At 41.0% G+C, this 20,973-nt stretch overlaps 1 protein-coding gene across 1 annotated transcript; it reads left to right on the top strand.

Annotated features, from left to right (window-relative positions):
• Positions 1-78: 78 nt before the first annotated feature.
• On the top strand, positions 79-18,134 carry supt6h (SPT6 homolog, histone chaperone and transcription elongation factor). Its single transcript, XM_059351740.1, has 37 exons — positions 79-224; positions 1,848-1,958; positions 2,049-2,213; positions 2,778-2,851; positions 2,946-3,126; positions 3,241-3,322; positions 3,576-3,831; positions 4,962-5,063; positions 5,223-5,336; positions 5,481-5,570; positions 5,766-5,908; positions 6,047-6,192; positions 6,310-6,420; positions 6,516-6,796; positions 6,893-7,047; positions 7,779-7,974; positions 8,072-8,211; positions 9,448-9,565; positions 9,662-9,738; positions 9,847-9,982; positions 10,095-10,232; positions 10,672-10,839; positions 10,942-11,069; positions 11,560-11,767; positions 11,920-12,067; positions 12,204-12,346; positions 12,440-12,580; positions 12,763-12,958; positions 13,562-13,707; positions 13,803-13,895; positions 13,999-14,112; positions 14,260-14,384; positions 14,843-14,955; positions 15,046-15,123; positions 15,251-15,429; positions 16,556-16,857; positions 17,794-18,134. The coding sequence occupies exons 2-37, from the start codon at positions 1,859-1,861 to the stop codon at positions 17,984-17,986; spliced, it is 5,280 nt and encodes a 1,759-aa protein (XP_059207723.1). The 5' UTR covers positions 79-224; positions 1,848-1,858; the 3' UTR covers positions 17,987-18,134.
• The last annotated feature ends 2,839 nt before the right edge of the window (positions 18,135-20,973 follow it).

Genomic DNA, 20,973 nt, shown 5'->3' with positions numbered 1-20,973 from the left:
AAGAGACCCCCTGAACCTGCTTGCTGGGGTCCAGAGGTACCGCCAGCAGGGGGCGTCACCTCGCTGCTGAAGACGGTAAAGTCTCCTCACTGCCTCCCGGAATTGCCATCACGCCGTTCGTTGTCGGCCATTTCTATTAGTGCAAGCTCCCCGAACACACAAAACACAAAATAATCCCGTTATCACTGCACATAATCACGGAGTTTCCCACCGCAGTGAGACGTGTAAGTCCATTTTAGCTGTGGTCTACCGCGATGTTTCCGCTCTTGCTGCGTAGCTAACAGCCGCTAGCTGGCTGTTGTTGTCGTTCCAGGGAATGCTAAGCTAACATGCTAAAGTATTAACCAACGTTAGACTGCGAAGTTGGCTCAGAGGCCTTGGTTTGTTTCTACAACGCAGGAAAAGGTTCGGGTTTTGTCATAGTGTCTGTTTATGTATTCTCGCGTACGATATAGTTCTTTATTGGGATTATAAAACTGCCAGCTACTTGCTAAAAGGTTACTCGCTAGCTGGCTAACTAGCATAGCTTGCTTGTTGCTAGCTCGCAAGTTACGTTATTGACCAGGATTCTGTACATAATGTTAATATTTGTTGATTGACCGCTTACAAAATACATTTAAGATATAATCTGGATAAATGTTAGTGAGATTTAAAGCAAATTATCGACTCATCTCGGTCCGTGCTCTATGTGTATGTGCGCAATGCGACATTGCTGGGTGTAGCTTTTTCTTTTTTCTAAATTCGCCTGCTTAATCTTGTTTTCTTGTTATTACGATTATTTTAACACAGAGGTCGAAAGATAACCACCACTAGGTCAAATGGAAATATGTACATGCAGTGTGGTTATTTATTAGTAATTGCTTTAACTTTGTCATTAACACAATATGGTGTAACAGAGAGCATTAGAGTTACCTCCATGTGTGATTCTGCGTTTACCGCTAAAATATCATGAACAAAATAATAATCACATGTGCAGTAAATAGTATAAAGTTTATGTATAGGGAACTGCTGAAAACATACCTATTCAGTCTGTTAAAAAAAGGCTTTGCAATCAAACATTGTTAAAATCCACAACACTTTGTGGTATATTTTCTGTTACTTTTAATCATAAATCCTCTGCTTTACTACAAGGCCCCAGTATGACCTCCTGATCATGTAACAGCCGGAAATAACGTACTGTAGGATCTGGGATTTGTCAGATATTAGAGGCGTTTGGGGGCAGAATATAAACAGTAGAAGTTGTATCCTTTTAAGGTTAAAGGTAGACCTAGTAGCGTTACAGAATTGTTTAAATGCCCTGACACAGACAGAAAAAGCTGAGAGAACTCAGGGCTTTTATTGGAGTTAGGGACACCTTTTTTCAGCAGCCCTTAAGATTGACAAAGTGATTCTCCCCGCTGTACCTAGGCAGTGTAATTTGAGGTCTGATAATAAAAAAAACTACAAGGAACTTCGACGTGATCTTTGATTCATTTTCTCACTCGAGCGGTAGTAATTTAAGTTGATGAGTTTTTTTCAAAGTCAAGCAAAATTATTATATTTAGAATATTTCTATTGGTAAAATAGTGCAGCCATAAAGAAGGTACATGTCTTTGTTTTAATACTTCACTCAATGTAATAACATTATGTTAAAGAGCCGATGAATAATATACATGAAATGCTGTCAGACAGTGTGAAAGAAGATGATTTTTCTAAGGAATGTTAAAGGAAATTGGATGTTAACGCTGTAGAGCATGTTGAATGAGTTATTTTGTGTGTTTGGCTTTTGTTTTTATGTCAAGCCTGGGAGAAAAATGCTTGGATGATGTTGAGAAAGTTTACTAACATCCTCTTGCTGCTCTTCTCAGGAACAGCAGTCATGTCAGACTTTATTGAGAGCGAGGCAGAGGAGTCAGAGGAGGAGTTTCAAGAGAAAGACCTAAAACCAAAAAAGACCCAGAGGTTTATGGAAGAGGATGGTAAGAATTAAGATTTTCAGTTCTTGGTTTTTGTTTCACGGGTGTGGTTTGCATGACATGCGGACCACTTACCTCTTAATTTCCCAACAGATGAAGAAGAAGAAGAGAACACAGAGGACCAGGATGAGCGAGGAAATTTACGCGGACTCATTGACGATGGAGACGAGGAGGAGCCTGAGGAGGAGGAAGAACAACGCGCAAGTGGAGGAGCCAGCGACTCAGAAGAAGAAGTGAGGCATCGGCGTAAAAAGCGCAGTAAGTTTTTAAATGGTTACAGTGTTGTTGCAGGTTGTGATTCATGAAAGAAAGTTATGGGTAAAAAGGATGTACTGGAGCTCTGCTTCTTTTTTGCTGTTTCCATTCACATTCTCAACATTTTATGCTTTTTTTAACGATGTGTGTTTCTTTTTTTGTACTGGGCTGTGCTGAACAGCAGATTTTAAAGTGATATAAAGTTAATTTCAGAATAATTAGAATGAACATATTTCTGGCATCTGTTTTTTGGGCAGATAAAACAATAGGTTGCCTCCCTTTTTTCTTTTGCTTTCAGTTCCATATACTGTGGAGCCAGATGCACCCACATGTTGGTAACGTTAATATCAACAGGTGGTGCTTGATGTTTCTTCTCTGCCGACGTAGTATATCAGCTCCCTTCACATTTTTTGCTGTCTCATTATCATTTACCTAGGCAGAGTGGATGCAGCTCTGGATTCTGACTCATTGGGAGGAAAATTATTCCGTTTCAATTTGGCATATTTGCACCAAAAGTGCCTTTTACTCAAAATATTGTTTTCTGACTGAGAATTCTCCTCTTTGCAGATTATGATGACTACCTGGATGACGATGATCTGGACTTGATTGAGGAAAACTTGGGTGTTAAAGTGAAAAGAAGGGTAAGAAACAGTTTTAATTACTACTTTCTACGTTGCAGCGGTGTCCAATTTTCCCTTTACCCTCTCACATTTTTAAACCTGTCTACTGTCACAGAAGAAGAAATATGACCGTGTAAAAACGCTCGATGATGATGAAGAAGATGACGATGAGAAGGACCTGATTGCAGACGAGATCTTTCACGGTGATGCAGAGGGCGAGTTGGAGGAAGGTGAGGCTGTTGATGAGCCTCTCCACCATGCTGATGACGACGAAGAAGAAGAGGATCTAGAGTCAGGTCGGCCATAATTAAAATATTTTTTACATCTTTCTTTGAGAATCTAAAAAGTTGACTATGTTTCTAAATGATGTGGTAGAAAAGTGTTTTTAAATTTGTTCTTTTGTCCCACAGATATAGATGATTTTATTGTGGATGATGATGGCCAACCCATCACCAAAAAGAGGGGCAAGAAGTTCTCAGGATACACAGACGCGTGAGTATTGTATTTAATCTCTACTTTAAAAGATTAATTATTTCTAGGACAAGAAGCTTGTTTTAGCTTCCATTCCCATGCTAAATTATATGAACTAGTCAGGCTTAAATAGCATTATTTTTCATTTAATTAAAACTATATATTTGGAAACAACAAGACAGTTGGCATGATAGGGCAGGCTGCATTAAAACATGACTCAAGTGAAGCACATAATCACTGTTTCTTCTCTACCTTTCTGTTCTTCCTCCCACAGAGCCCTCCAGGAGGCCCAGGAAATCTTTGGCGGAGACTTTGACTTTGCCGACTTTGACGCAGACGCGTACGACCAGGGTGAGGAGGAGGAGGAGGACCAGGATGAAGAGGGTTGGGACCGACCCAAGAAGCAGACAAAGAGGAGGCAAGGGAGGAAGAGCATCTTTGAGATCTACGAGCCCAGCGAGCTTGAGAGCAGTCACATGACCGACCAAGACAATGAGATCCGCTCCACGGACATGCCCGAGAGGTTCCAGGTGTGTGTTTATGGAACGTATCGAATTGCAATGGCAGTTTCCTCAGTTTTATGAATAGCTACTGTGGAAACTGGGCAGGTGCAGAGTTGAGTGGAGTAACTACTAATCAGAACTCAATCAGCCACACACACACCTCCTTCACCTGTTCGCTCAGGAGGAGGAGGAGGAGGTAGAGACCTTTAACTCACTCTGTGTAGTAGTAGTAGTAGAAGCACAAGCGACAATAAACATAAGCCCCTTTTTATAGTGTGGTCCCGCAAATCCCCGCTATATTGCTGAAAAGATCTGTGCTGGCTCTTTGCCTTAGAGCGTTCATAGTGATCCCGAAAATTCTTGATTTTCTCCCCTTTCATAGTGCAGTCCGGTGTCGCGGAACGAGGTAGACAGTCGCACAGTGCTAATAGGCTAACACTTAGATCTGTAGCAGTACAGTGTGTATGTGCTGCTGTTGCAGGAGGTGTTCACTTAGCGATCTCTGTTAGTTTACAACAGCACAAGCACTCTGTGCACAATTAGTGATGCTGGTAATTTAACGATCACAATGTTTATGATCGTGACCATGGAGACGCGTGCACAATTAGCTATGCTGGTTTGTTTATGATCATCAGCGGACGTTGTGCACAGTTAACGATGGCGGCCACAGTTACGTCTCCTATGTTTAATCAGTCGCGTATGTGATCACGGATCACTGTCGAAACTGACGCTAAGCGATTACTTTTTTGTAATGTAGACGTGCTGAGTGAGCGGATATTTGAGAGGGCATGGCCTGAGACTTTCCCAGCGGCCACTCTTCCCCCTAAAGGAAACACAGCTATTGTCAATGCAGTTGCAAGTTAGTAGCTATTGAATCTGAGCTATGTCCTATCTGTCATAATATTGTTAATTGAAACTGGTTGGTACCAGCTAACATAAGCCCAACTCATATTTTGCTGGACAGGGAAATAAGGATGTGATTTTGATTTTTTTGGCAAAAGTAGTTAAATATGTGCAGAATATTTACAGGGATGTGATGTTACAGTTTTGAAAAGGGATTTGTCATGTAACCTCAATTTAAAGCTCTGAAATCTTATTTATTCTGTCTTTGGCTGATGTTGTGTGCCTGTCTTCTGACTCTGGTCTCTGTCCTGTAGTTACGATCCATCCCTGTGAAACCTGCTGAGGATGAAGAACTGGAAGAAGAAGCAGAGTGGATCTTCAGACACGGCTTCTCCACTCTTACTATCTCCATGCAGGTACAGCCTTTGCCTTTTCAACACACAAATGCAGGCACAAAAATTTCAAGGAACTCTCTTGGAGTCATGACACCTGGTTAGATTCCCCTCCTGCGGGATAAATCATTATATTTTCCTTAGATCTAGATCTAATGTAGCTGCTTCCTGTGCCCTGAACAGGAGAGCACAGATTATCTGGACAGGGGGACAACCACAAACTTTAGCAGGAAAGGCCCCAGCACAATTGCGAAGATCAAAGAGGCCCTCAACTTCATGAGGAACCAACAGTTTGAGGTACAGTGAGCTTACCTTACTCGTGATGAATTTCCTTTGTTTGAGGTTAATCTTCTCTTGAAAACAAATTTTGTCTTTAAAGATATAAGGATGCAAAATGTGACATTGTCAAAAAGAACCAATTTATTGTTGTTGTTTTTCCAGGTTCCATTCATAGCCTTCTACAGAAAAGAATATGTGGAGCCAGAGCTAAACATCAACGACCTGTGGAAGGTGTGGCAGTGGGATGAAAAGGTATGGTTGGTTATGCTTTTTTGTAGAAAGGATAAATTACAGTCTAACAGAAAGCCGTTGTTGGGAACTGTTGTTACCTATAATAATCACATCTGATATTCGTTGGCATGTTTCAAAATCGTTTGCAATCACTTGCTTTCATGAACTTGTTGGCCATTTCTCGTCTCTTGACTTTGTACATTTTTCATCCACCAGTGGACTCAACTGAAGACCCGGAAACAGAACCTGACTCGTCTGTTTCGGAAGATGCAGTCCTATCAGTTTGAGCAGATCTCAGCCGACCCTGACAAACCTCTGGCTGACGGCATCCGCCCTCTGGACACCGCTGACATGGAGAGGTACGTCGGTTATGTCTTATGGTTGGTTGTAGCTGCACTAAGCAACAAATTATTGCAGGTAAATGAAGTAATAAAGTTCAGATGGTGATCGACACTCCCTTTTCTGCCTGTTGAAACCTATTTGATTATTTTCTGTAGGCTGAAAGATGTGCAAAGTCTTGAGGAGCTGGGTGATGTGTACAACCACTTTCTGCTCTACTACGGCCGAGACATCCCCAAGATGCAGAATGCTGCCAAGGCCACAAAGAAGAGGCTCAAAAAAATCAAAGAAGTGTCTGAGGATGGTGAGATGGATTTCATTAGATGACGATGGAAGGATACTGCAGAATTGTTCACTTCTAATTGAAACGGTTTAAAGAGTTGTTGCCTACGTGGCTGATTTTGATGGTCTTCCTCTTTAGGTGAAGAAGAGGAATTGGAGGTAGAAGAAGAAGAAGAGGAGCAGAAAGGACCCGACCTCAAGCTGGCGTCTCGCAGAGATATGTACAGCATCTGTCAGAGCGTAGGACTTGGTTAGTCTCCTTTTGTCTCACTGTTCAATTATCACTACCATTTTGTGTTTATTGGTAGCACTTCAACTTCTTTTCCCGTGTCTTCCTCACTGCAGATGGCTTGGCCAAAAAGTTTGGTCTAACTCCAGAGCAGTTTGGAGAGAATCTGAGAGACAGTTACCAGCGCCACGAGACAGAGCAGTTCCCTGCAGAGCCTGTGGAGCTGGCCAAAGATTATGTGTGCAGCCAGTTCAGCACTCCTGAGGCCGTACTGGAAGGAACCAGGTATATGGTGGCCATGCAAATCGCTCGTGAACCTCTGGTCAGACACGTTCTGCGACAGACCTTTCAGGAGCGGGCCAAGATCAACATTAAACCTACAAAGAAGGGCAAAAAGGTATGGAGACCTGGAAAAATCTTCTGAACATCTGATGCAAAACAGAAATATTTCTGAGATTCTAAACCTGTTTTTCTGTTTGCTTTCTTCCTGTAGGAGGTAGACGAGGCTCACTTTGCTTATTCCTTCAAGTATCTCAAGAACAAGCCTGTGAAAGAGCTGAACGGGGATCAGTTCCTGAAGATGTGCCTAGCTGAGGAGGAGGGGCTGCTCTCCATTGACATCTGCATAGACCTTATCGGAGTCAAAGGGTAAGCACAGTGACAAAACTGATCATCAAAACTAAAATGGAGAACATCTTGTCAGTGACACTGATCTGCACACGATTAGCCTCCTCAATCTAGTTATATGGTAATTTATGATGACTGGAAGACCCAGGGTAAAGGCATCAGGTCAGGTTTAGGGCAATGTTTTGCTTAAAAAATAAAATTGATATGGTTTTCTTAATGTAAGGTGGTTAATTTAAGTAACAGGACTGAGTTTAAGCAAAGCATCCCCAAAAACATGACATGCACGCACATGACATCAGTGCTAATAGCAAGAAAACACAAAGGTGGTATACGGATTAAATGAAAACCTGGAGACACAACTAAAATGTCTGAATTAAATTTTATGATGTAGTGTAGGATAGAGAGTAGAGTTTAGTTTTAGGTAGTTTTTATTAAGTGTGTGATATATGATATAGTATCTTCTGACTGCAATTAGGACAACCTGCATGACACTTTTATACTTTTATAATGTCTTATGAATGTTTTTATAATAGATTTTTATGCACGCAATGTCTTATATAGCTGTATAGCAACAGAGCTTTGGTGTTGTAAAGAAGTTGATAAGTAGGATAGGTCCCCCTGAGTTTCTTTTTAAGCTACGGCTTATATTTTCATCCACATGTTTGTCAGTAGAGAAAGCGATGCTTGAATTATGATTGTGTTAATATTAAGGCTCTGCTCTCTGTCTCTGTCTTCCCTCTGCTTGTCCTAAGGTATGCTGGGGACCAGACTTACTTTGATGAGATTAAACAGTTCTACTACAGGGACGAGTTCAGTCACCAGGTGCAGGAGTGGAACAGGCAGCGAACTTTAGCCATCGAGAGGTCTCTCACTCAGTTCCTGTACCCTCAGATGGCGAAGGAGCTCAAGAGCAAACTGATCTCAGAGGCCAAAGAGAGCATTGTCAGGGTAATTACTCATGATATCTGAATACATTTATTGCAGCATGCATTGTGTCTCTGATTAGTGTTTTAACACCTCTGCTGTTCTCCATTTGTTCTTGTAGTCGTGCTGTCGTCGGTTGTATAACTGGCTGAAGGTAGCTCCTTACAGACCAGACCAGCAAGTGGAGGAGGACGATGATCTGATGGATGAGAGTCAGGGTAAAGGCATTCGCGTGCTCGGTGTCGCCTATGCACCCAGCAGGTATGAGCCCCACAGTATTTTTATTTTTCTCCTCCAATGTATCAGCAGCTATATGACAATTTCACGTCTGTGTGTAAACTGTATATAGGCTGTCCTCTGGTGGTGACTGCTGTGCTACACATAAACAGTATGACCAAAACCAGTCAAAATAGACTGAAAAAGCAGCATCTCCATTTTTGATGGTATTGAAAATACCCCGGTATTCGGTAATAGCGCCAAAGCCTATGGGAGAAAGACAGTAGTGCACTATGAATGGTAACCAGGGTTTTTCCCTGCCATCATACGGCTTAGGGGTAGCACCTTAGCGTTTTTTGCACCTGGCATTAGACGTAAAAAATGTGGATGAGCACGGCCAGCATCTGCTCTTTATCTTCTGCCAGCAGTGCCTGCTCTCTCTCTCTGTTCTTGTGCTGTGAGCAGGCTGTCAGTAGGTGTGGGGCAGGCAGGAGGAGGCTACTCACTGAGAAAGTGGTGCATTTCAGTTGGCTACTATAAGCGCCATTGCTCTGATTCTATTCAAAAGTTTTATTGAGGATTTTTCTATTGAATTTAATACAGTGAAGTTGTCTTGGCTGGACAATACGACCAAAATCTTTGATCCTGAAATAGGTAATTTAATATCTTGATAATGACATACATCACAATATTTTCTGGTTATGCAATAAAGAAATAGTCTATAGACTTCATCCTTCATGTGAGCCTCTATGGTCCGTTCCAGCTTTGCTCTGATTCAACGATCAGAATGAAAAGTGTCGTCCAAATATTGTAAATATTGCTGTAACACAGTATGGTCACTGTTTTTCATAATGGCAGAAAAAAATAATATAGAAAAATAAATACAATATACATTATATGGTTTGGTTGATATATATCAACATATTGCCTAACCCTACTGCTTGTTATGATCAAGAGGATAAATAATTACATAGTATTATAGCCCAGCCCAAGTTGTCTCCCTCGCTTTGTTTTATTTGTTTATTTCTTCATTTTACATGGATTTAGCTCATCTGTCCCTCACTCCAATGGCACAGCAACTAAGTTTTATGCAGATTATTGTGAGATGATGACATCAATATATGCAAATATGAATGTGCATGAAGTCATTTTTGCCTAATCCCCCAAAACCTATGAAAATATCTATCCTATCAAAATATCTAACCTATCAAGCAATTTTTGCTGCGTAAAAGACACAAATGTGACAAGACAGTTTCTTAGTCACAAACTTTGCTCCAACAGAGACACACCAGTTTTCTGCGCTCTAATCAACGGTGAAGGGGAGGTGGTGGACTTCCTGCGGCTGCCGCACTTCATGAAGAGGAGGAACGCCTTCAGGGAGGATGAGAGAGAGAAGAAGGTACAAACAGAGAACAATAATGTGCTTCTGTGCAGTCAACAGATGCTTTTGTTAAGAAATGCATCTTTGAAATGATCACTCATTTGTTCTCTTCAGGCCAATGACATTGAAAATCTCAAGAAGTTTCTGTCAGGCAAGAAACCTCATGTGGTTGCTGTCGCTGGGGAAAACCGGTAAACAGCTGCTTTATTTCTGTTGTAAAGCTACATGTGGATATTTTGAACAGCATTCACATGTTATAACGGAGATGAGGTTGAAATGAAAACATGTCGTGTGTGCAGAGATGCTCAGATGATCATGGAGGACATCAAGAGGACTGTGAGCGAGCTGGAGCAGGAGTCCTCTCTGCCCGCAGTGGGAGTGGAACTGGTCGACAATGAGTTGGCCACACTGTACATGAACAGCAAGAAGTCTGAGGTATATACTGAACACCTCACTTTGTATTTATCATTCTCAGGCACGTGGATCCAGACCCAATGTTCCCTTTGCTGCTCCCTTTCTCCTGACACTCTGCTTTCTCTCTGTGCAGGTGGATTTCAGGGATTACCCTCCTCTGCTGCGTCAGGCCGTGTCCATAGCCAGGAAGATCCAGGATCCTCTGATGGAGTATGCTCAGGTTTGCAGCACTGATGACGATATTCTCTGCCTCAAACTCCACCCGCTACAGGTGAGACACTGTGCTGTTTTATCTCCAGCTACATATTTTATGCTGTATAATGTTGAAGTATGTTTTCTTTAAAAAGTATCAAGGTATCAATGCCAGATTTATTTCATTTCCTGGGACATCACTAACAGACTAATTGAGTTGTTTTAGTTGGTTGTTGGTTGGTTGATTATTTGCTTTATGGACATTTGTTAAGAGGTGATAACAGTTCCTACCTTGTTTTTTACACCTTTTATTCTCCTGTATGATCACACTGACACATAATGTATCCAACCAGTGATTTGTAACCTGTCAACCAATCACTGAATATAAGGATAATAATGTGAGGTGTTGCTCCTCCAAACGTCATTACGACAATGAAATCAGATGCTTTAGACATAAAAAGAAGCCTTATTCTGCAGTTACAATCTTTTGAAACCACTGATGTCTTTTTTTCCCTCAGGAACATGTGGTGAAGGAGGATTTGCTCTGTGCTCTTTACTGTGAATTCATCAACCGTGTGAATGAGGTTGGAGTGGATGTGAACAGGGCCATCGCCCATCCTCACACTCAGAGCCTGGTCCAGTACGTCTGTGGCCTAGGACCAAGGAAGGGCTCCCACCTGCTCAAGGTATGTTTCTGTGCTCCTGCCATTTATTCTTGCTCTCGACAATAATAGTACAGCTCCTTTTCTGCTGACCTCATAATCCTCATGGTCCTTGCATTTGTGCAGATTCTGAAGCAGAACAACACACGTCTGGAAAATAGAACCCAGCTGGTCACAATGTGTCACATGGGACCCAAAGTTTTTATCAACTGTGCCGGTTTCATCAAGATTGACACGGCATCGCTCGGGGACAGGTTAGTACCTTTTTTGTAGACAAATCTGGGGAAGTACCGTATATAATCCTGTAATAGTCACCATTTCTGCAGCAGTGTGTCCCTACAATAAGCAGTGAACGAATGCATTGTTAGGCTGCTAACATGTTGAAACAACAAGTATGTGTAAACAAATAAGAGACATATTTATTAAGTATAAATTAACCCCTTTAAAATTAAAATATGACATTTGTGAACACTGAAAATGTCATATTTTGATTTTAAAGAGACAAATTAATAGCAAATGAATTGAGATAAAGGGTTTTCAAATTGAAATAATTTAATGCTATGAAGTGTTAAGTTTCAATATTAAGTATTTAGTGGCTGTTAAAATTGAAATACTTACTCCTTTTTTGCCATTAATTAACTGAGAATATTCATTGTCAATTTACTGGCTTTAATAGTTATATGCTCAGATCTACTGTTATTTTCAATCAGCATTGATTTTTCTTCTCTCAAACCTCACACACAGTACGGACTCCTACATCGAGGTCCTCGATGGCTCTCGAGTTCACCCCGAGACATACGAGTGGGCTCGAAAGATGGCTGTGGACGCTCTGGAATACGATGAGTCGGCAGAAGATGCCAACCCAGCAGGAGCTCTGGAGGAGATCCTGGAAAACCCAGAACGTCTGAAAGATCTGGACCTGGATGCCTTTGCTGAGGAGCTTGAGAGACAGGTCAGTGTGTGTCTGAGTGTCTGCATTCTGTTGCCAAAGTTACATTCCTGAACAGCACAGAATACTTTTTATATTTAGTTTAGACAAAGAGTCAAGCTTCAGCCATGCTTCACATCATCAATCTTGTTTTCTTCTCTGTTTTGTCCCTGCAGGGTTACGGCAACAAGGGGATTACTCTGTATGATATCCGTGCGGAGCTGAGCTGCAGGTACAAAGACCTGAGAGTCGCTTACAGAGTCCCCAACACTGAGGAGGTCTTCAACCTGCTCACTAAGGAGACTCCAGAGACCTTTTATATCGGTAAAACACACAGCACTGAAATACTACTTATCTCTTAAATAAAAGTTCCCCAAAGATCTAACCATCAGCACTCGACCTAAGATATATAGTGGTGTAGTACCAGTCACAGTAGAATTTTTTTCTCCTTTTCTTCCAGGTAAGCTGATCACTAGTATCGTAACTGGTATTGCTCACCGGCGGCCTCAGGGCGAGAGCTACGACCAGGCCATCCGTAACGACTCCACAGGGCTGTGGCAGTGTCCCTTCTGCCAGCAGGACAACTTCCCCGAACTTAGCGAGGTACCACACTCCTGACTCTTCTTCTTTTGGTAGAACACAGCTGAGATTGTGACACCTAAACATCTTTTTGTTTGTTTTGTGTCCCTGTTCCAGGTGTGGAATCACTTTGACAGCGGGTCGTGTCCGGGTCAGGCCATTGGTGTGCGGTCCAGATTAGATAACGGCGTCCAGGGATTCATTCCCACCAAGTTCCTCAGTGACAAAGTGGTCAAACACCCTGAGGAGAGGGTCAAGGTGAGGCATTGTTTGTTGTCATTTGCAGATGCCTTTCATTTTTCTTCTTGTCCTGTATGTCACTTGTAAAGATGTGACTGTTAGGAGTTTGAAGTTGATTAATTGTTTCCTAATTCTGACCTTTTTGTCACATTTCCTTCTATCGTGGCACCTGATTGTTCCTCTATACCCTCATTTTTCAGGTGGGCATGACAGTTCACTGCCGCATCATGAAAATCGACATCGAGAAATTCAGCGTCGACCTCACGTGCCGCACGTCAGATTTGATGGACAAGGCCAACGAGTGGAAGCTCCCCAAGGACAGCTACTACGACTTCGACACAGAGTCTGAAGACCAAAAACTGGAGGAGGAGCTCAAGAAGAAGCAACAGCGAACACGTTAGTATAATAACAGGATCATAGAGCGATCACAGAATCCTTTAAACCTGCATTATTTCTAATGGCCAACACGGGGAGACTCCACTGGTTGCAAAAAGAAGTTCAATACTTCTGATACTTGATTTCTGACCTCAGTACGCATTCTCATAATGAGTTTCAGCAATACAGAATTATGTTTATTTTGTAAATTATGGTCCCATTTAGAGTAAAATAGACAATAAAACAGGCTATTGCTTCAGGATGTTGTTGCTACGAAGACGACCATATTCATTAGACAGTGTACATTTAAATAGCTGTACTATACTTTGAATTGTAGAAGCAAACTTTGCCAGCAGCAAGCCACCGTCTTTTCCAAAGAAAGTCACTTTTGGCTCCAAAAACAACGAGATTGTGATGGTAAAAAATGCCAAATGTGATGCTTAAAATCCCACAGATCAGCAGATAACCTTACAGTGGCTACATCCACTTCTTTTATACAGTCTATAGATTAATAGAGGTTGTTTCAGTGGAAACAGCAATATGACTGCATGACTTCTGGTGATTGTTTGCTTATAATACATCATCACCTTATGCTGTTTCTCTGCTCACCCTCTGTCTCTCCAGCGTATATAAAGCGTGTTATCGCCCACCCCAACTTCCACAACATCAGTTTCAACCAGGCAGAGAAAATGATGGAGACCCTGGACCAGGGAGACCTGATCATCAGACCCAGCAGCAAGGGAGAGAACCACCTCACAGTCACCTGGAAGGTAAGTAACATAGAGACAGAGTGATGCAAGAGAAAACAGTAACACACTAACATGGCCTATTCCAGTCTGACTGTGTGATGTTTTGTGGTCATCAGGTGGCTGATGGGATTTACCAGCATGTGGACGTGAGAGAGGAAGGCAAAGAGAACGCGTTCAGCCTGGGGCACACGCTCTGGATCAATAATGAGGTAAGCTGTTTGCTGCTGCTGTGCTTCATAATGACACCTGCAGAAATATCAGTGTTGTCGTGGTTGATGCATGTTTTTAAAGTATCTCTCACAATCTCTGCAGGAGTTTGAGGATCTTGATGAAATCACAGCTCGTTACATTCAGCCCATGGCGTCATTTGCCCGAGATCTGCTGGGACACAAGTACTTCCAGGAGTGCAACTGGGGGAGCAAGGAGGTATAAACTGATTCACTTTAAGCCCTAAACATTTCACCTCCTTTTATAGAGAAATGGGACTGGGGGCAGACACAGGATGTTAAGGTTCAGATTGCAGGTCACAAGTTTTACCTCTTATATCTCCATTTGTCTTGTTCTCTCTCATAGAAAATGGAGGAGTTGCTGGTCAAGACAAAGAGAGAAAAACCTACTTTTATTCCATACTTTATTTCGGCTTGTAAAGATCTGCCGGGAAAATTCATCCTGGGCTACCAGCCTCGCGGAAAACCACGGTGAGCAGAAATGATATGTCCTGTGTGTGTGTGTGTGTGTGTGTGTGTGTGTGTTTGTAACATTTCTATCGTGGTGACAAAAAAGCAGCGGCCGAACTGTGTTTACGGCAATAATTATGGCAGTTCAACACTGATTTAGACTGTCAATATTCTACCTATTTATAATTTTGTTTGTTTATGCAGATTTATTTATTTCCTGATAAATAGGGTTGATTTTGCGTCCGTCTTTTTGTATTCATTTCAGCCAGATCATCTCTTGCTCTTGTTCAGCCGCACTGTGTAGCCTTTTGAATAGAAAATATTGAATAAACAACGATGCCACACAATGCTGTAAATATTATTATGAATAACAGTGACATATGGTGACATGCGAAGATGCAGAGCTACTACAGAGGATCACATTTCCAAATCTGAGTCATGTCATACTTACCCCCTCTCATCCTTTTTTTTGTGTTCAGAGTTGAGTATGTGACCATCACCCCGGATGGCTTCCGCTACCGTTCCCAGATATTTCCTACCGTGAACGGATTATTCCGTTGGTTTAAGGACCATTACCAGGAGCCTGTGCCAGGTACGGAAGCACTATAATGTTTATTGTGTAAATTCCAACTTTGTAAAGATATTCATTGTGTATTATTTAACACTTTCTCCATAATTAAAGGCATCACCCCGAGCAACAGCAGTCGAACCAGGACGCCTGCATCCCTGAACGCCACTCCAGCCAACATCAACATCGCAGGTGAGTCCCACTTTCTGACACCCACACACACACACACACACACACACACACACACACGTCTAAGCTTTCAGCATTAGTGCAGTTTTCATACTTTTTCCTATTTCCTAATGTATTCGTTTCTCACCAGACTTGACACGAGCTGTCAACGCCCTCCCACGCAACATGACCTCTCAGATGTTCAGCGCCATCGCCGCAGTCACAGGCCAGGGCCAGAACCCCAACACCACCCCCGCACAGTGGGGCTCCAGCCAGTACGGCTACGGAGGCAGCACAGGAGGAGGAGGAGGCAGCTCGTCTGCTTATCATGTAAGTGCACATTTAAATGTTTAATTGCTGTGGGAACAAAGTGGCAAACAGACAAACGTTCCTTTTATAAAGTCTTTTTAAACTGTAGATAGAAAACACGGACACATCAAATCTTGTGATAATGTTAAACAGGAGGTTTTATAAAGATGCAGTTCACAAACCATCAAACAACTGATCTGGTGTCCTGCAGGTTCATGAGCCTCATATTATTGTGACATTTTAATAATAGTGCTTCGTCACTCTTCTTAATGATACAGGTGAAACATAATATAAGTGTTTTTTTGTATTTTAAAAGAGATCTTTGTGTTTCGTCCGAAAGCTTTTTTTTATTTTTTAATTTTCTTTCTTGGGCTCTTATTGTCATTAAATACGTAAAACAATTAAACTTAATAGCTTGATGTGATTAAAGAGAAATGCACTTTTCAAAAAAGGTTTGTCACTGTACAGTTATAGAATTTAATCATACGTATTCATGACATAATTGCTTCAGTTCATGAAGTTAAATCATTCTACATATTTAATGACAATATGGGAGTGCAAGTAGAAAGAAGCTCAACTATTAATTTCCGAACATTTAAGCTTAAGAAAATATTAAGTCACACTTGAAGTAAATAGCATGTTTAAATAAATGTGAGTTATTTTTCGCTCTGGTATTTAGAGGTCAGTTTCATGAGACCAAACTTATACTAGTGGTATATATATTACATTTTTTGTCAATGCACTTGTTGAGTCCCTGGCTGCATTTTAAGAACTGGATACCGGATCCAGAGATGGTGCCTTTTTATTCAAATGAGAATTTCTTGCCTTATACTTACACCAAAAAAGTTTTCTAGCCTCTGGGTTAACTGCCTGCAGCGCACTGAATAAGCAATACTAGAATAGACTTTTGTGGACTTGAGGGATACTTTAGAGATATAAAACTTCCATGGATAAAAAATGTACATTAGAAAGTTATAATAGCCTTGTTTGCAGTTTGAGGTGTCCTGCCAACAGTTTTCAATATGTGTCTTCTGTAATTGTGGTCTGGGAGATTTTTTGTTGCAATAACAAGGAGCAGCTCTGTATCCGGTTCTATAATTCATGCTTGTTTGAGCCACATTGATAACCAGTCCTTCCTCCTCTGCAGGTGTTTGCCACGCCTCAGCAGCCCATGGCGACGCCCATGATGACGCCCAGCTACTCCTACACCACCCCGAGCCAGCAGGCGCTGGGCACGCCGCAGTACCCTGGCTCCACCCCGCAGTCGTCACACTCTCATGCCCACGGCCCCCCGCACAGCAGCCACATGTCTCACCACAGCCACCATGGCCATCACAGCAGTCACCACGGCCACTCGTCCAGCACGCCATCGTCCTCCACCTCGTCCAGAGGAAGGACGCCACAGCAACAGCAGCAGCAACCACAGCAGCCGCCGCAGCAGCCGCCAAAGTAAGAACACGGGGGATACGGAGGGGAAAGAATTATGTTACATGTATATAAAGCATATGTACATGTAAAATTACCGTTTAACATATATATATATATAACATAGGCAGAATGGGCTGAGTAGTTTAAGTTTGCTGTTTTATGTTCTAAAAATGCACTTAATATAATTAATCAGCTTACTGTTATAACTGTAAAAGCAATTGTAATTTTAGTAATTGATATGTGGGGGTCTAGTTGATATTATGTCACTAGCTACAAATTTTACAAGGTTTACTTCAGAAAGTATTCATGGATTTAATTCATTTTATTTTCCACTTTCCTATGCAGTAAATGTTTGATGCTGCTGAAATATGTCACAAAGTCTGACTGTCTTGATGTGCATTGCTTTTGCAAATTTGCCTCAAGCAGTCTTTAGAAGTGTGTGATGCAACTTTTTCCCATGGTCTAGATTTGTTATTTATGTTTGAAAAGTAAACAAAAACCATAAGAATTATAATAATCACAATAAATCATGAAGTTGAATATCAGAACTTTAAAAATCATTACACATTAACTCGTCAGCCAACTAACTTGACAGTATCGTATGGGGAGAAAAGCATATTGTCCTGTCCGAAATAAATATAATATATAACTCGAACTTACCATTGGAGTAATGTACTGGAGTAGAAGTACAAAGTAGTATAAAAAGGAACTCTTGTATAAGTAGCACAAAAATGTTCTTAAGTACCTGAGTTGCCGTCATCTGCATTGTTAGATTTTCTTTCATCTCTCAGTCACAATATGTGTTGATCTGTTTACTACAAAATAGACTTCAATCAGTGAGTTGTTTTTCTGCCACTGGATGGTGCTAAAGCCACTCTCTGCATCATTTTAAGGCTGAGCATCATATTGTGTCTGACTGAAACCCCTCCCCCCTCTCTGTCCCCCCTCTCCGTGCAGGCCGAGCAGCAGCAACGCCTCCGCCGTGGACTGGGGCAAGATGGCGGAGCAGTGGCTGAAGGAGAAAGAGGCAGAGGGGCGGAAGAAAGCCCAGAGGATGACGCCGCGGCCGTCGCCCAGCCCCATGATCGAGAGCACGCCCATGTCCATTGCCGGAGACGCCACACCGCTGCTGGACGAAATGGACCGATAGGACACGCAGGGGGGCGTCGCTACACCCCCCCTACCCAACTCCATCCTTTGTACTGCCTCTTCATCTGGATAACCCTCCACCTTTATGTCTCTGAGCCCCTTTCACCCCGCAGTCCATCCAGCTCACACGTTCACCTCCTGATGCTGTAGCTGCAGTTTATCTGTCTGCTCTCATCTCATCCGCTTCCTCCCTCCCTCCTGTCTCCCTCTCCACCCGTCTCATTCCAGATGCTTCACCTCCTGACCTCAGGCTGCACAGTATTCTGTACAGTCACATTCACACTGTATATGTCATGCAGAAAGTCAGTACAATGGCAACAAAAAAAGAAAAGAATAAGAAACTTGAAATATCAGACAGCAGTTACATTCTAGGATATGGACCTATATAGACATGCTGTCCCACTATCTTAACTCTTTGCTTTTAGTTTGATCCATGAATGGTTTTGACAGCAGGGCACAGTTTAAGTTTCCACTTCTACTCCTTTTATGGTTGGTGGATTCTTTGCGTGCAGTTGCCAAAAGAGCGCTTTGCCAAGCCAATCAGGAAATTTAATTTTTGTATGGAATGCGTCAGAATGAATAAAGACTTTTTTTTCTTTCTGTTTGAACCTCAAGCCTCGGCTCTGTCAAAACAAACATACACACATATGCAGAGTGTGAGGCTGATATACAAAATTAATTAAAGGCTCAGTTCCTGCTCGTTGTCTGTCTCCACCACATGCTGTATTATGATCAGCTGATTGTAGATAGCCTTTATTGTATTGTCGACTCTTATTTGATCTGAAAAATACTGTGTGGACGCTAAATAAGCCACATTAGAGGTTATTTGCCTTGGTTTCTTCATCTGCATTAATGCAAAGCAGTGCAGAAGAAGCTTTTTTTCAGTAAAGTTAAAAAAAAATGGAAGAAACTTTTGGCTTTAAAGTTGACTCAAATTTGAATCTCTTGTGTTTTTAATGTTTGCAGTTCAGTGCGTATTTTAACGTTTGATGCCGGGATGTGATGCAGGCTGTTATCTCCTGCTGCAATTCAGTTCCAGACAGTATCAAAATGAAGATGTTTCAGTGGATGGGTTTAATTCTCTTAACCGTAACACTATGAGCAGAAGCTTCCATCAAACTGATTCCCCACTGCGTTTATATTGCTAACTATGATATTCTGAACTGCACGCAGCTAATTCAGTAGAATGAATATATTGTTAAAAAAACACATTGAATCTCTTTTTGTGGTCATCGTTTGGCAGTTTTAAGCCACTCTGCATCCCTCTTGGCTTTTGTGTTTTTGTGCTGTTGGCTCTGTCGCAGTACGAAGCAGCAAAGCAGCGCTGGGTATTCAATGGTGTGCTTCATTCTGCAGTGTGCAAAGTATCATGGTCTCATATTATGCACATTATTTTAAACAATTATGGTTTTTGAGTACTTGGTTTTACGTCTCTTGCCCGATTGAGAAACTGTATCTCCCTCAGCAAGGCTGTGAGCGGCTCTCAGCGGTAGTTTGGTGATATAAAGGAGAAATGATGTCTCTGGCACTGCTGATGACCTTTTCTACCTGTGATCCCTTTAATAAAAGTGTTCATATTAAACCCAGAGTCTGCTTCATGCTGATTTGGGAAACAAACTGGCAGTAATATTCAAGGTTCAAACTTAATAGGGATTTATGGAAATTAACAGGAATAAAAGGATTTTTTTGCTCAGGTTGCATTAACCATGCAAATGCAGATAAACACAAAAATTGTTCCTAATTAATTTGACAAATAAAATGTGCAATGTGGTGAGTTAGCTGCCTTAAAGATATTAGAAGACCACTTTGCTATTTTATTTATTGCATTTTAATTTCTATTTATTAATTTAGTCTTTGCTAAGGTTTTTATTCTGTTTACATTGTGCACTTATCTTGAAGAGAGCCTGCTACAGTTTATTGTATGACTTGCCATATATTGTATGAATTAAAAACAAACAAAAAACTAGCAAGGTAAATGAAAAGGGGCACTTTGAAAATCCAAGCCAACAATGTGGAATATGTCTAAAGTAGCATTTAAAGTGAACAACTCATTTACTTTTTTTAAAAAAGTGACTGAAAAATGGAAAGAATTGGATCAATTAAATGTTTTAGGTACCATCAGCAAACTACATCCCACGAGGTAATAACTACCGAGCAAAAACTAGCAGAAGATGTCGAAGTTATAACTGTTTTCTTAACTGGTTAACTGAAATACCAAGAAAATATAAAATATATTAACTCCAGTAATATAACCAAAACTTGCTTTAGGGGATTATACATTTATCTTAATTGCTATATAATGGGAGGCTGGCACATAAACTCTACATGTAATGGAAGACTGGTTTGATGTATGTAATTAAATAGTCAAGCTTTTAACCAAACATTTTCATCAGAAGACCTAACCTTTAATTTTTGTTCGTGAATATTTTGTTATTTTTTGTCAGTTAGATTCCTGAGAGGCGATATACAGTATTACATTTCCTGCATAGAATAAAAATATTATTTTAACTAAAGAGGACAAAGGGGGTTGTGTCATAAGAACGAATTAACTCTTAACTGATATGTATAAGTTAGAAGAGGCAGGTAGCAATGGTGGAAAGTAACTATTTACATTTACTCAAGTACTGGACTTAAAGTAAAATTTTGAGGTACTTTTATGTACATTTTATGTAACTTTATACTTCTACTCCACTATATTTTGAGACATATATTGTACTTTATATTCCTCTACATTTAGCTGACAGCTTTAGTTACTTTTCAGGTCAAGATTTAAAATGAAAAACATGATACATTTAAAATGATTACCCATTTTTATAAATTAAACCGCTTTAACGTTTATTAGGTAGTTAAAATGAGCGGAGTGGAGTCATTTCACAGTGTGGTATTAGTACTTTTACTGAAGTAAAGGATCTGAACACTTCTTCCACAACTGTCTTTTTTACTTCTTTACTTTTTTTTACATTTATTTTTTTTCTTTATGTTCTTAAA

Source organism: Centropristis striata, chromosome 15, assembly GCF_030273125.1.
Source record: "Centropristis striata isolate RG_2023a ecotype Rhode Island chromosome 15, C.striata_1.0, whole genome shotgun sequence".
Classification (NCBI taxonomy): Eukaryota; Metazoa; Chordata; class Actinopteri; order Perciformes; family Serranidae; genus Centropristis; species Centropristis striata.
This window is presented reverse-complemented; position numbering and strand designations above follow the sequence as displayed.